We start from the raw sequence: 14,971 nt of genomic DNA, 5'->3' as shown, positions 1-14,971 counted from the left end.
TAACGCGAGAAAAATCGTTTTGCTCGTTAGTGTCCCTTTAGAGTTCGCTGCAAACTATTCCATCTGTTTCAAATTACCATAGGAGGTTCTCGATTATCATAGGAACTGAATGCCTCTAATCACAGGCTGCGTGACAGATTCTAGGATAGATTTATTTTCAGCTACAAAATAATACTTTTCCACAAAGCTTCTCACACACCAAGTACCTGTTAAATCTGTGGGTGCATTCTTATTGTGTTCCGCTAACTTGGTTAATTGGCTTTAAATGTCAATATGAACTCTTGGAACTCTTGTAATGTGCAGGCGATCACAGCAGGCGGCGGCAGCCCGCAAAGCTGAGGCCACCTCACGCCCAGAGGCAGCACCATGCCCCTACCAATTACTCGATCGAGGCCACGAATGTGGAGGCGCTTCATCAAGCCCTCAGTGTGAGCGGCGTCAACATAGGCGCTCAAAGTCGCACGAAGAAGAGCCACCCTGCCGTGGCTGGCATCACCACTACCGGCACCGAGAGCGAGACTTGGAGCGCCAGCGTGCCATGCGCCAGGTAGCCAGCTGGATTGAACGCGAGCAGCTGACCGGCCCACCACCCCCTCCTGCTCAACGTCACGAGCACCACCATCTGCATGAGCACGTGCACCATCACTACCATCACTACGTTGACTGACAGTGCGCCCACATTTTGGCTCTTCCCTGTATGTACACAGGGCGTGAGCGTGATGTAGTGCACTGACTCGGATGAGCACAAGACACAGTGGCAGTGGGCAGCTGACGCTAGGCATTCACTGCACAGCACCACTGATGTACACATCCTGACCCTGTTGGCCACAGTGACAGTGAAAAAGACAGTTCTGCCATCGTGGGGACAAGCACGGTGACAGTGAGACAGTTCAACCACCATGGGGTTAAGCACTTGGAGCTGCAGCATCCCATACTGGCACAGTGTTTGTCACTAACTGGACCCTCTCCACTGAAAGGTTAGCCTGTCTGTTCTCCACAACATCAGGCCTCCAGCACAAGCTTGTCCACAGTAGCTCCCTTGCCAGGGCAAACTGTCACGATATGTGTGGATTTTCTACTGCGTTGAGACTAATTGGGTGTGCCATGAAATGAGGCTGGGGAGATCACTTGTTCACCCCATTTCCTAGGCCTTAAAAGAGTGAAACTTTGTTCCTCTGGTGAGAAGGAGTGAGGTGTAAGATAACTAAACAAAGTAACAGGTTGTAAAGAATACATGCTGCCTGAAATTTTATTTACACTCACATGTAGACATCCAGAATAGGCTGTTGCAATTGTAATTTGCATGTAAGTGTTCTGTGGAGAATGTTTAGTATTAGTTGGTATGATGACTTTTAAGTGTGTTCAAAATATTTTGCCACATGCCAGTAGTTGGATGCCGGTGATGGTATTAATTGTAATTAGCAGTGCCAGTGTATACAGCCCAATGTTTTGATAACTTTGCAGGCATATGAAATAAATGACTCAAACATCAATTCTCTTCCTTTGCAGTATGGTTGCTAATAGGTGCATCTGATTAAATGCAATAATGTATTTGGATTTAATTTGGTGCTACTATCAATGCTTGCATAATATTTTTTTTCATTCTTGCTCAACAATATGCATGGCAGGTTGCACATGTTTTCTTCACGTATATCAGGGGTGGCACTAAAATGTTCTAATGCATATATGTGTGTGCTTTCTTTTTTTTTTTACTTTCGGCTTGCATCCTTATAGCATTAAATTACTAAAATTTATAGAAACACTACATAAATGTATTAGGTGCTTGGATATTTGACTTCATAGCTTTCTGTAATTGCCGAGTACCATCAGGATTGAAAACCTGCCGCATGGTTTTCGAACGCATGCCTGATGCCCATTTTCCGGAGTCGATCCTGCATTAAAAGTACTATTGACAGCAAAAATCTTAACTGCATGCAAGTGTATTGAGCTAATTTGATTTATAAAGGCTATTTGATATTTTCATACATTGAGTGGATCTCAATAAGCTAAGAGTTAATGACATAATGAGCCTGTGATTTTTATCATTTACATTATAAATTCTTAAATTGGCTAACTTTAAGAAATGTACAATTTTGCATCATGCTAGAAGATACTTCAAAATTTGGTAGAATAGTGTAAATTAAAAAAGAACTAACAAAACATTCATGCCATTTTAATGCATTAACAGTGCAATAAATTTATGCTTCTGCTCATTCACTGATAGTAAAAATTGTTAAAAATTGCTGACGACCCCAATTTGCAGTGTGGTACTGTTGAGAGCAGCTTTGCGGCATGTTAACTGTTGGTTGGAAAGTGCGGTAAAGTCGAGTGCACTTATAATAGACCTGCTTAGAGGAAACTATCATTTAGTACAAACAAGTTTTCATTTTTCAAAACAATTTTTAAAGGATTGAACAGAGCACTGAGCACTTAATTCCAATGACTTGGTTGCCATGCTGTCATTTAGAACAACACAACCATAAGCTTATTATGTGAAAAATTGCCATGCATGCCATTTTAGCTCAAAAAATGTTAAACTTGCGAGCTATTAACTTCTTAAATGTTCGTTTTTTAAATCTTTGTATCATAAACAGTTCGTTGTAAGTGCACTCGATTGCTAGAGCCTGTAAATATGTGCCTTGTAAAGACTGAAGGTGCTATAGCAGACTTTAGCACTTGGTGCCCAAGCTGTGGTTACTGCCTACCCTAATTGCAGGGTCTTGTACTCATATACATGCATCAAAACACCACTGCCAAAAAACTTATTTTCTGTGCCTCCCAGCCAAAGAAAAAGAAAATGGGGATATTGTTTCTGACAAAGTTTTCAGTCTTGAGTTTTGAATTTTTCTTTCTAGGTTGTAGTGCACATATAGTGAAGAGAACTGATATTTGTCTAAGCCTGGATGATAATTTGCTTAGGAATGCTCTGTTTTGGAATATTTTTCACTCTTGGGCATTATGACACTGTTCTCTGTTTAAAATGCTAGTCCTGTTTGGTATTTGGGATGATGGCTTTGATGCTTTGCTTTGCAATTGTGTGTTCTGAACTTTTTTACCATTTAATATAAAATGAAACAATGAAAATACTAGTAGATTTCAATCAGAGGAACAAATAATTCTAATGAATTATTGTCCACTCTTTGTCATGTCCGATATAATTATTAAGTCAGAATTTTAGACTTCACTTGTGTGACTTGAAACGCTTCACACCAGCTGAATATTTTCAAACTATCTTTCATGTTTTACAAATCTAATGGGAACCGTGATCACTGTCGCAGCAACCCTGGAAGCTGTTCAAGCTATTTGCAGGGCAACCATTTTCCACTATGTACAAGCTCTATATTAAGGGGATGCAGTTTACAAATTATTGAGAAGTTATTTTATATGATAGCATGCTACTTGAAATGCAGGCTTGCACATTCAAAATTTCTCACATGAAGTTGTGTGCCATAAATCGGTTGGTGAGAAAATGGTAACTGTTAAGCATATGTGATAGAATGACAATAGGCGCCTCTATGAGTGACAATAGGCTTCTCTATGAATATGTCATTGCTACCAATTTTTTTTCCCCATTTGCTAGCCTGAATCATAGCATGATTCAGTGCTTGTACCAAAATACTTCCTTAAAAAATGAACTCGAATGGACTGTCATTTTATAGCTGGCTTGACACAAGTTAGTTGCATCTACAGGAAACCAAAGGTCCCAAAACTTCTGTTTATCCGCTGAGGTTAAGGAGGGGCAACTGAAATGAATTTTTTGCAGACTAATATACTCATCTGGGGTGTCGTGTAGCTTTGATAACACTTTTTAAACCTCTGTTTGTGGAATTATGCATGAATTGTGCTACAAAACGTGTGCTTTGTAATTTTACAAGCAAACTTGTTTTGGCCATGTGATCAAACGTTAGGAAAACCTTATCAAGCTTTGAGACTTCGTGATGTCGGTAATCTTACTGGACTTCTTTAAAGATACTGTGACAAGACAGTAGGATTTTACGAGCGATTTTGGCATATCGTGTGCATGTGGTACATTACAGTGACTGAAATAATTTTGTACCCTTTGTTTGCCTTTGTCGAGTAAGAACAAAAAGCCTTATTTATGTGCCCGCATTTAGTACAGAATTTTACAAGCATTCCTATGTATAGGTAGCATGTTTCAAGGGACCATATTTTTTATATTGTTTGGCAAGTGAAGAAGCTTGTGAATGCAAGTTGAACATGCTCTGTTGTAGAAAAATTAAAATACTACTACATGACAGTTTGACCTATACATTATAAAGAACTACTGAGTATTTCATGTGACATCTTTGCTCTCTCAGTGGAAATCGCTTGGTACATTGTGCATTTTTACTCTGCATCATGGACTATATTTGTACCTTGTGTAGAATTTGGTGATACTGCATCAAATGTGTTTTGATATTACTACCCACAGTTATGTCAGAGGGAAAAAAAATGAAGCCTTACTGAAAAATCTGCTTTTAAACTTTCTTTCTAATACCATATGTGGATAACATTGATTCTTGCATACTGTATGCTGTGGCCTTTGTTTTCTAAAGAGTGGCCTAATTTATTAACGGGTTTACAGCTGTGTATCATTTGCACATTCCCGAGTGCTTTTATGCGTTTAATTGAAGAAAGATTGGAAGAAAAATTTACTTATTTATTCAATTATGTTCAGAATGCAAATGGACTTAGATGAGCATCATGCTCATTAACAGAAATTGGAAGTTCTTAATACTTCATATGAATACTTGATGGGTTAGATTGTATCCCTAGAAGTGCAGTACTCTGCTCTTGGCATCAAAGCACTCACCAACTTTTATTTTAAAACAAGAATAGTCGTCTTGAATTTAAAGCAAGTGATGTATTGTGAAACCCAGTTGTGAAAACCGTCTTAAAAGTGGCGCGTATCCGTCAGCATGGACGATCAAAGCGTAAAAGTGGTGCATAATCAGATATGGGTGTTGATGACATTTTTTTTTTCAGCATAGGTACAACCAGCCAGCTCTCTTATAGTCTCTTGCTGCTGAAGGCTTGGGTAGGCGTGTATATTTATAAATTAAGGTAATTTCTTTGAATTTGGAAAAAAAAAACTGTAAAGCAGGTTCTGCAGAAGACTGGTTAGCATCTGCCTGCACATTTGCCCTGAAGCTTGAAAGGAAAGATGTACTGTCCCCGGTTTCCACTCTTAGGTGCTTCATAGTTTGCTGGTTAGTTTCATTGGTCGAATCATCGCAGTATGGTTGGAGTGGAGATTACTTAAGGCAGGGATACTGCCTAACTTTTCATTGTAGCTGAACAACAGTGTTTGAGTTGTTAAATATTCCCTTATATAAAGTAGATTATTGCCTTTATCATGCACTGATAAATGCACCCTTCCAAATGCCTGCCTGCTCCTGTAAATTCTTGGCAATAAAACATAAACATTTACTTTTTATCTTTATATCAGTCTCCTTCCTACGTACACATTTATTCTTAGTGCACTGAATACTCTGTTGTTACAGTTTGTATATAAAATGCTCAAGGAGTCTCAGGGATCATAGAAGTAAGAACTGAGCAAACATTCTCAAATTTTTTGCATTTGTTGTGCGTAAAGTGTGGACACTCTTGCCATTATATAAATATATACATATGCAGATATTGTAATGCCATGCTGTGACAGTGCATTGATATTAGATGCACCTATGTTATTCTGCCATATTTGCAACCTGTGGATTGTGTGTAAGTTATTTTGTACATAAAATATCCATACCTCAAGCCAAATGTCGTTTCAATGCTGCATTAAGGCATTGGCCAATTCAAGTAGGGGCTATTGCGCCACTTTGGACATTTATACGTCACAAGTGGGGAGAAGTCTCCTTGTACTGAGTATGCTGAATAAATGTTATAACCTTGAATCAAATTTAGTGGGCAATTGTCTTTTCATTGGTTGTAACATGTAATATTTTACAGTAATCTTATTGACTGCCATTTCTGTGCAACCACCATGGTGGTTACGAATGCTTATGCCAGTCAAAAGCCACTTGTCTAAGCAGAGAGACTGAGCAGTGGAGCAGATTAACTTCCTTGAGTTTTGATTGTGTAACGAGTGAAAATGATACACTTTCCACATGCTGTGACAACTGAAGTGTTCTATACATTATTAAAATGTACAGGGGTGATCAAAAGTTCCCAGGCTGCTATCCCATGTAATCCTATGGCAGTACGGCCTGGGAAGTTCTGACTACCCCTGTACATATACCGTCCTGTTTAACCTGGCAGCCTAGATAAACTCTGTACCACTAGCTTCCTTAGTACAACCTGCATAGCACATTCAGCATGAGTATTTTTTTGGTTTCACAATGTCCAAATATAGATTTAGCATGGTCAATACACTACCTTTGCTTGGCTACCCTGTTTTTAGCAGACTCTGTGGCAGCCTACTGTCCTCACTCGAATGTGATGGAATATTGAAATCCCGATGTGAGGCCACTGTCGCTGTCATACTACATTCATGGCTGGTATTTCGTATAGTGATACCTTTTCCAATGCTAATGCCTTTTCATGCCCATCACGCTTGGCCATTAGTCAGAGTGCTAGTCTGCCTGCGTTATCAACGAGATAAGCCGGCCGTGAGTGGTGGATGACCAGACTAACATAGCATAAGGCAGAACACATCGCTACAAAAGACCGGCCCAGATGCACATGGCTGGAATGAACTCCTACCGGCAATTTTCACCTGAGAACTTGTGGAAATCATTTGATATGATCCATGCCACCTTTTCTAACTTTTGGGAGAAAGCTCCAAACAATGATGGACACAATATTTGCCAGGCGGACAGATTCTTTTCTTTCAGTGAGAAACACCAGTCGTGAAATATGTAAGCTGCTCACTTCGATCACTAGAGACCAGATTATAGGCAGCTTCTGATTTCTTCCTGCACTCCAGGGCTGCGCCCTTTTGGTGCATGACCATAAGTTATTAAAGGGCTCCTCACCATTGCAAACTAACAAGTGCAGCGCTTAGATCAAGCTGTGTCGACTGTGTCTGCAAAGTGTGAAGCGGCTTTGTGGCGCAGACACAATCCAAATATATAAAAAAAAAACGTGTGTGCCTTTCTTTACAAGGACGCGTTTCTTCTCAAGGAAGTGTCTCTCGGTGCATGTGTGCGTGAGCTGAAGTCACACAAACTTCTTCTCGTGACTGGAACCACTGGAATCAGTTGTCAAAAATCACCATAAAGACTAGCATTACTGAACTTAAGCCTGCATTTGTGTAACAGTGATGCTACCGAGGACTTCTGATTTGGAGCAATTTTTGGAGCAGCAAAATTTCCGTTTTGGAGCACTTTGGAGCAGGAAAAATTGTCATCTTGGAGCACTTTGGAGCAGATAATTTTGCATCTGGGAGCACTCTGGAGCAGCAAATTTTACATCCTGGAGTGCACTACAGAAGCATATTGCATTAACATTCAAGCACCTGAAAATTATTATGGGGCTCTTATGAAGGCTAGAAATATTTGGAATCATTGCAATTCTCACGAAAAAAATATTCTCAGGAGAACTCCATACTTCACTCGCTAATGAAAAAATAGAGAGAAATAGATTAAAAGGAAGAGGCAGGGAGGTTAACCTGGTGCGAGTGACCGGTTTGCTACCCTGCACAGGGGTGGGGATATAGGGGTCGGAGAGAGGACAGAGAGAGATGGACATAAAATAAAAACAAGGCAGAAAATGCACACACATGCAGGACGTCCTATCAGAGCCGTTGCGATAGACCGGATGAACGCAGAGAGCGCATTAGCGCCTGCACAGCCTTCTGCTGTGACGTTAAGTCCTGTCGGTGGCGCAGGATTCTTTCTTCCGAAAGAGTGCGGTCGTCCAGTTTATCAAGCGCGTTGCAAAGCGACTGTCTTTGCGAACAGTACTGTGGACAGTCGCACAGAATATGCTCAATCGTTTCATCACTTCCGCAGTGGTCACAAGCTGCGGTGTCGGCCATTCCTATGCGGAACGCGTACGCGTAGGTAAATGCGAAACCCAACCATAACCTGCAAAAAATAAGGACTCATGCAGTTGAGTGTTCTGGATTAACCTCTTCGGCGATTATTTTGGACACTAGCAAATAAACAGAATACCGGATAAATAAAATTGCAAGTTATGAAATAAAACTCTAAATACATCTATGTGGTTATCAGCAGACGTGGTAGACAGCAGTGCCTCAATGCCAAAGAGCCACACTGTCCCTAATGCATTCCCCTAAGAAAACTCCAAGGCGAAAGCCAGGTTCTTTTTCTTCTCGATCGACGGCTTGATTCTCCCCCTCCCTCTCTGCAAGCTTTCTGCACCTCACATGGTTTCGCACTACCTCCTTGATCGGTGCACCGATAACGGAAGCAGTGTAAAGCGACGATGTCATGTGATTACATCATCACGTGACATCACGATATATGACGCCATGTTGGCGTCACAAGTTTTCACGATGTATGACGCGATGATGACGACATCGCATGATTATTTTTTACATCAATCGAACGCCGCTGACGGTCAATTTTCGTGTTTGATAAAGCATCTAAGGCTTTCGCATTATTACTGCGTATTGAAAGTTAACAGCCTGGCCGTTAACAACCTGGCCTTACATACCAAACTGTCCTGCACCATGTCAGCTTTGTGCCATGCGCGAAACGGCTTCGCTTATCATCCACTTCACCATTTTTTTTAATTTTTATTGCGATAGCAATTATATGGACACTCTAGGCGGATTTTTACGGCCGCTGTTGCCGTAATTTTCAGTATAAAGTCCAAATTAATAACATCACCACGCGCATTCTAGTTGCGGGTAAAAGCTCGCGAGCGCTGGTGACGAACGCGGCTGAAGCGGAGATTAAACTAGCCGGCCGTCTGTCTCCGTCGCACGGAGAGCGTATGAGATAACATCTTCCCGCTTGCGGGCCCGCCGTCGATTGCTCATCAAACATAGAGGAAACGCCCCGCCCGTCTTTCGTAAGGAGCATGAAGGGACGCCAGGGGAGCAGAGGGGGGGGGGGGGGGGGGGGACAACCGCATCGTTAGAAAGGCACTGTCGCTTGCGCGCGCGCTATCTCGAGGCATCAGGAGACGGCTCGTAAACTTGCTGTGCTCTCAACGCTTACTTCGCGTTTAGAGAAATCAGAGCACGAAAACGCTTCGGTTCCTGGAGCGGCCATATCCCCTTAAACCAGCGTTTTGTTGAGTTACGCGAGATCGGATCCAAAAGAGTTAGCTGCTAGCCTTACTTCCTTTAACAATACAATTTGTTGATATCGCATTCATTGCTTCGCCCTTAAGCGAAACTGAGTTTTTTTAACCGTCAGCTATTGACCCTCGAACGCGAGGGGCGGACCTGTAACATGGCGCAGCCGCTTCACTGTGGGCCGTCAGCGACGGGCCCGCTACAGCTGCGCATTTGCGGCTGCTCCGACCAGGAGATATGCTTTTATTAATCAGATGACATTTTTAAAAAAGCAAGCAAAAAATTCTAATTGGAACCCTAGCTCGTGAGCTCGAAAGGGCAGGGCCTTTTAGGGGGTATTTACCGCAGAGTGATTACAAACTCGGATGTGCTGGTGGAAGGAATTATGAAAAAGCTCTTCTGGATGAAGATCCACGGATAAAGTATATCTGAGGAAAAGTGTCAACGCGTTCCCACCGTTCGCGTGCTCTTCCATAAACGCGAAGCAAGGAAAATGCGATATTGTTCCATATCTACTGCTAGCGATCCCAAATTCCATTCCGCGATGTCCAGAAACAGAAGTGACAGACATTTTAGCGGCACGCATGTAGTTATTACTGAACATTGCTTTCCTTACGTGCCGTGCGACGCTTGAAACGAACTATCAGCAGGTTTCGGGAACAGACGACGTCCGCCGATGAATCGCCGTCGCAATTCTCGCTACCGATAGGCCTAGACGTCACGAGCCTCTGCGGAGAGCGCATTTTGCTGTAGAACCGACTTGCAGAACAGAAGCTGCGTCGGCACCGTGCATGGCATTGTGGCTTACTCGGGACGCACGCACGAGCGCTATTTATTCAGCGGAATAATTCTTGGTCAATGGTTGCGACTTTGGCAGCCCCAAAATCAAGCTGCACATGTTCTGACGCGCCGGCGGTGCGATTGCCGGTGATAGACGCCCCCAAACCTGAGACTTTGGCGCAGCTTGGCGCAATTTTCGTCGATATTATCAGGATGGCGCAGTAAATACAATTTGGCGCACTTTGGCGCAGTTGGCGCAGGAGTGGAATCACTGGTGTAAACATTTCAATGGTCTCACGAAGTTGCAACCGTCCGCATGATTGGCCAAGGTCCATTGAACTTATGTAGCACAGGCAGGGAGCCATAGGGTTAGTTAGTACAGAGTCTGTACAAACTTTACTGATGCCTTATGCTTCATTCTACAGCAGTCTTATAATCCACCACTCGTTGCTGACTGATCCTGTTGATAACTCGTACGTACCATCACTCTGACCACTGGCCAAATGTGAAAAGGATGAAAAGCATTGGCATTGAAAAAGGCATCGCCCTGCGATAGCACCCCAGACCATGAACACCAGCGAGCACATGCGCAGCTCGCGGAATGCACAGCAGCGAATGAGCTCCGTGTGGATATCAGTGAGCCGGTAAGCTACACCAGTTGACCAGGCTGTGGCTGTCATAGCTTCACCACCATTGAAAAAGGTGGTGCCAGGCTAAGCTCATGTGCGCATATCCAGGGATTAGTGTATGACCTGGTATGACGCATGCACAGTGGCAACAAGCACGAATATTTGGTTGTCTCTGCCAGGCTTGCTTAGCCCCATATGTAGTACCCAAATTTAGGTTTGTGACCAGCCCCACAAATTCAAGCCCCGCTTACGTATTCTTACGAGAAAGGTGTCGCACTGTTTGTGTTACACATGATTATGAGTGCAAATCAGCGCAGCCGACAGGAGGGGACTGAAGAGGACACGGAGCGCTCTGTGTCCTCTTCTGTCCCCTCCTGTCGGCTGCGCTGATTTGCACTCATAATCATGTTGTACCAACACGCCCAATCCTACAGTCTTCTTGTGTTACACAGACACGATCTTGCTGCCAAAATTGCAGGTGCACTCTGCAAAGAATGCTGAGTGTAAAAATTTTACACCATCTTGCCAAAGACCCAAAGTATAATCGCAGAGTTGTTGAGCACCTTTAGAAACCACCGACTGAATTGTTTGCTGTACAATATGTCTCACGTAGTCCATTTTTATGCATTGCAAAAAAAGCCCACGAAATATGAAAAAAAAAAGTGAAGGAGCACTTGTGCACTGCTATTGTGAAACCATTGACTGAATTGTATACTGTATGATACATCTCACGTAGTCCATTTTTCCATGTTGGAAAAAAAGCCATGTGAAGGAGCGCTTGCGCATTGCTATCGTGCTGCTCTAAGTGGAGCACTTTTCTTGCGCTACTATTCTGCAGCGACTTATTCATCATTTTATCATTTCTCTGCATGGGCTTGCACTAACCTATGCTCTGCTCACATTTATTTGGAGGAAGAGAATGTTATGTCTACATGCACATATAATGACAAGTTTTTTTCCCCCATGGGCCAGACTTAAGAGGGATCAAATACACAACTTTATGGATATCTTTGATTTTATTGCTCAACAGTTCCTTTAGGTGGACAGACTTTCTTCTTGAGATACAGGAAATTCTCGTGGCACATGCTCTTGAAGGAGAACCGTAGTGACACGTATTTGAAAAATTTTCGTATTGTTGCTCTAAATAAAAACCTTGGTGTCGAGAGCCCTAAAGAGAGTATCATGGTGCCTCGAAATGATTGGATATAGTTTTAATACTGCTACCTTAACAACCACTTATAGTTTCAATATCGTGAGGGCGGTTTCACAGACGTGAGAACAGCAACTCTTGACTTACTAGCAGCAGCTTTGTCATCTGCTGTCAGTTGCATGTGGGGCACGTAAACAACGGTGAGTTAGTTGTCCAGCAACTCGGAGAGCGATTTCAGCCGCATGCAAGGCGCAGAGTTCGCGAACATAGGGGACTATGTTGACTCATAATCATGCCCATTGCAGTGGGGCTGGCTTGCAGATACTGGGCGACACAAACTTAAAAATCAATGTAAAACATTTTATATGTGTTTCCTGGCTCCGGTGTGTACAGAGTGCTTGCACTGCACGGCAAGGAAACCAAAAACGTCCCAATTGCAATGCCTCGAAATCGTACTGTACTTTTTTAAAGGGGTACTGACACAATATTTCACAGCTGAGATAGCCTGCGGAATCAATTCCGGTGAACATGCGTATTATCATCTGCAAAATACCAACAGTGATTTTAATCACTGTTGGAAGTTATTTTAAATGAATTTTGAAGTCTGCGTGAACGATCGACATCCTCGCGCTACTGACACCCTCAAAGGGGACACTTGAGGACCACCTTCTTCCCTCACATGACCACGCTGCAACAAGTTATGATGACGTCATAGCCGCCATGTTTTTTTGCCCGCGTTCGCTACAGCAGCCTACTTCTCGGCGGCTGCTCGCGAACCGCACGGAAGTGCGTCACAGTTCTGTGTGCTGACGTGATCGAGCGTTGCACCCGGAGGCTCGTTGTTTTTTAAACCAAAACTGACACTGGTTGGTAATGAGGAGCCTGTAATTAATTATCTGTCACACGCTGCAGCAAACAATGTGCCGTGTTATGACCAACAGGCCCCCAGCAACACACTGCAGCAAAAAAACGCGAGGCCAAAATTTTTGTGTCAGTACCCCTTTAAAACCTATTTGCAATGATGGAGAAAGGGGAAAAAAGGAGCAGGGAGGAAGAAATGAAAGATGTCAACATAAAAAAAAAAGTCAAACTAAAATTGTATTTTGGCTACACAACAGTGCTCTCTCTAAATTGCACCTCTCATCATTGGCATCGTTGGGGTTACCTCTGGGATTACCATCCGATGACTTGACGAAAGAAGAGAAATGTTTTTTTTTTTTTTTTTGGAAGGGCTCGTTTATATGTTAGACACAACCAAATGAATCGAGCAGACAATAAGGCCAGGGAAAGCATACAAAACGTTAACTGTTGTCTTCTTTAACTGCAGTGTACTAATTGTGACGTAAATTTAAATGAATTGGACAAAAAATCACCCTTTCCGTCGGTGGGATCCGAACCCACGACCCTCAAATTTCACGTGCGATGCTCTACCAATTGAGCTACGATGAACGCACTTCCCCATCCACTTCGATGGGTATTTCTGTGCATGTAACCGCTGGAAGTGTTAGCCAGTGCCGCTTGTAGCCCAGGCGGCGAATGTGGAACACCAATGACTTGACGTTTAATACTGTATAGATACCTAAGAGTACAGTGGAACACAACCAACACAGTGCCTCGTTGAGCTTCGTACCTGGCACACGGCTTTTTCACTTCACTTTTGCAACTTTTGCAACCTGTGGAGTGCAAACACTTTTGCACTCCACAGCGGAGAAAGTTTTGCAGTTTGGTGCAGACCCATCACAGTTAGTAGCGAGAACCTAGGTTCTCAGCTGAAATTTATATTAGGAACAACAAAAAAAAAAAGAATATGTCTGAAATTCGTATATTCACGCTGCTGTTCATCTCTAGCAAAGTCCATGGTTTTATGCTTGCTTAGGGAAATTTAGCCTCAAGAGTGCTTGTGCCACCGCTAAAGGCACCCTTATTGGGGCTGCGAAATACTTTCTTGCGAAGGGGCTACAGTGTAATATAGCATGGGCAAAACACCCGAAATAGCAGTAAGCACTTATCAAATCAGTGGTTATAGGGCTACTCTTGGTTTTTGATTGTGTTCAGGGGTATAGCCAGGAATTTATTCATGCTGCTTAAAATTCCTATTTAACATCCCACCGAGTGAGTGAAAACTTCACTGAATATAGATGAAGTCCGGGATGGAGCGCGACTACGCTGGATAGCCAGGAGCCCTTGGGCTCTTGCGCCTGCCTCAGCTAGCCCGCTGGATGACAATGGAGGTCTCGGTCAAAGCTGAGGAACACGGCCTCCCTCTGCTCAAGATTAGATAACGGAATCCCTGAGGGCCTGTCCTTATGGCAAGACCATAATATATGTAAAATATCAGCTTTTCGGTGACAGTGAACACATTTATTGAAGCAGAATTCGTGATCTGATATTAGTAAGATCCCTTGATTGATCGATTGATAGCACTGGGGAAAGGTCTATGACGTTAAGATAGGCACTGATCTGTTATAACTTTTGGAAGAACAATAGTAGAGACCTTACGTAAATGTTTTGGTGGCTGCGATGTCTTGCAGCACATGAAATAAGCAAACAACCAAAAGAAGTTTAGCACTTTATTTGGTTTTGCACAGTAGGTCACAGCTGACCTTATCTCCTGATTGCAATGCTTGCTATCTTCACTCACTACACTGTCTATTCAGTTCACCTTCGCTTTCTAACAAGTTGCACCTTGCTATATTCTGTGCTATGTCTCTCTCTCAGCCCTTCATATTTCTTGTGCACCCATTACTTGAGCATGAATCAACTAGTCCACAATAGAGTATGTTAGGAACATATTGCTAGTTCTCTGGGCTCTTTCCTATGTCAACAGACAAAGTTTTTGGCAGCAATGTTGTATGTGAACCTAGCTGCACATACTATTTGCAAATCTCAGTACTGTAATACTATCCCAAGTCACTGCTCACCCCCGCCTTCAGACAAAAAATCAATTATGACACCACTGAGTCATCGCCCACCCCTGGAAAATGTAAACCACGGGGCCCCACTCTTTTTTTTTTTCCTACTGGCGTCGTGCCGCTAGCAGGCAAAAAAAGTGCGTTCCACGCTCGCCGTCATGGCTACGAGTGGCGCTGACTAACCCTACCAGGTTTAAATATGCACAGATATGCCCGATGAAGTGGACGGGAGGAGGGTAACCACCGCTGTAGCTCAGTTGGTAGAGCGTCGGATGCGTTACTTGAAGGT

At 43.1% G+C, this 14,971-nt stretch overlaps 1 protein-coding gene across 2 annotated transcripts in view; it reads left to right on the top strand.

Annotated features, from left to right (window-relative positions):
- LOC119378882 (protein naked cuticle homolog 2) overlaps positions 1-5,902 on the top strand; it is a 49,403-nt gene extending 43,501 nt beyond the window's left edge. For both annotated transcript variants that reach the window (XM_037647937.2, XM_037647935.2), the window contains exon 8: positions 304-5,902. In XM_037647937.2, the coding sequence (XP_037503865.1) occupies positions 304-667 (364 nt within the window). In that variant the 3' untranslated portion in view covers positions 668-5,902. The remainder of the gene's footprint in view (positions 1-303) is intronic.
- The last annotated feature ends 9,069 nt before the right edge of the window (positions 5,903-14,971 follow it).

Source organism: Rhipicephalus sanguineus, chromosome 1 (genome assembly GCF_013339695.2).
Source record: "Rhipicephalus sanguineus isolate Rsan-2018 chromosome 1, BIME_Rsan_1.4, whole genome shotgun sequence".
Lineage (NCBI taxonomy): Eukaryota > Metazoa > Arthropoda > Arachnida > Ixodida > Ixodidae > Rhipicephalus > Rhipicephalus sanguineus.
This window is presented reverse-complemented; position numbering and strand designations above follow the sequence as displayed.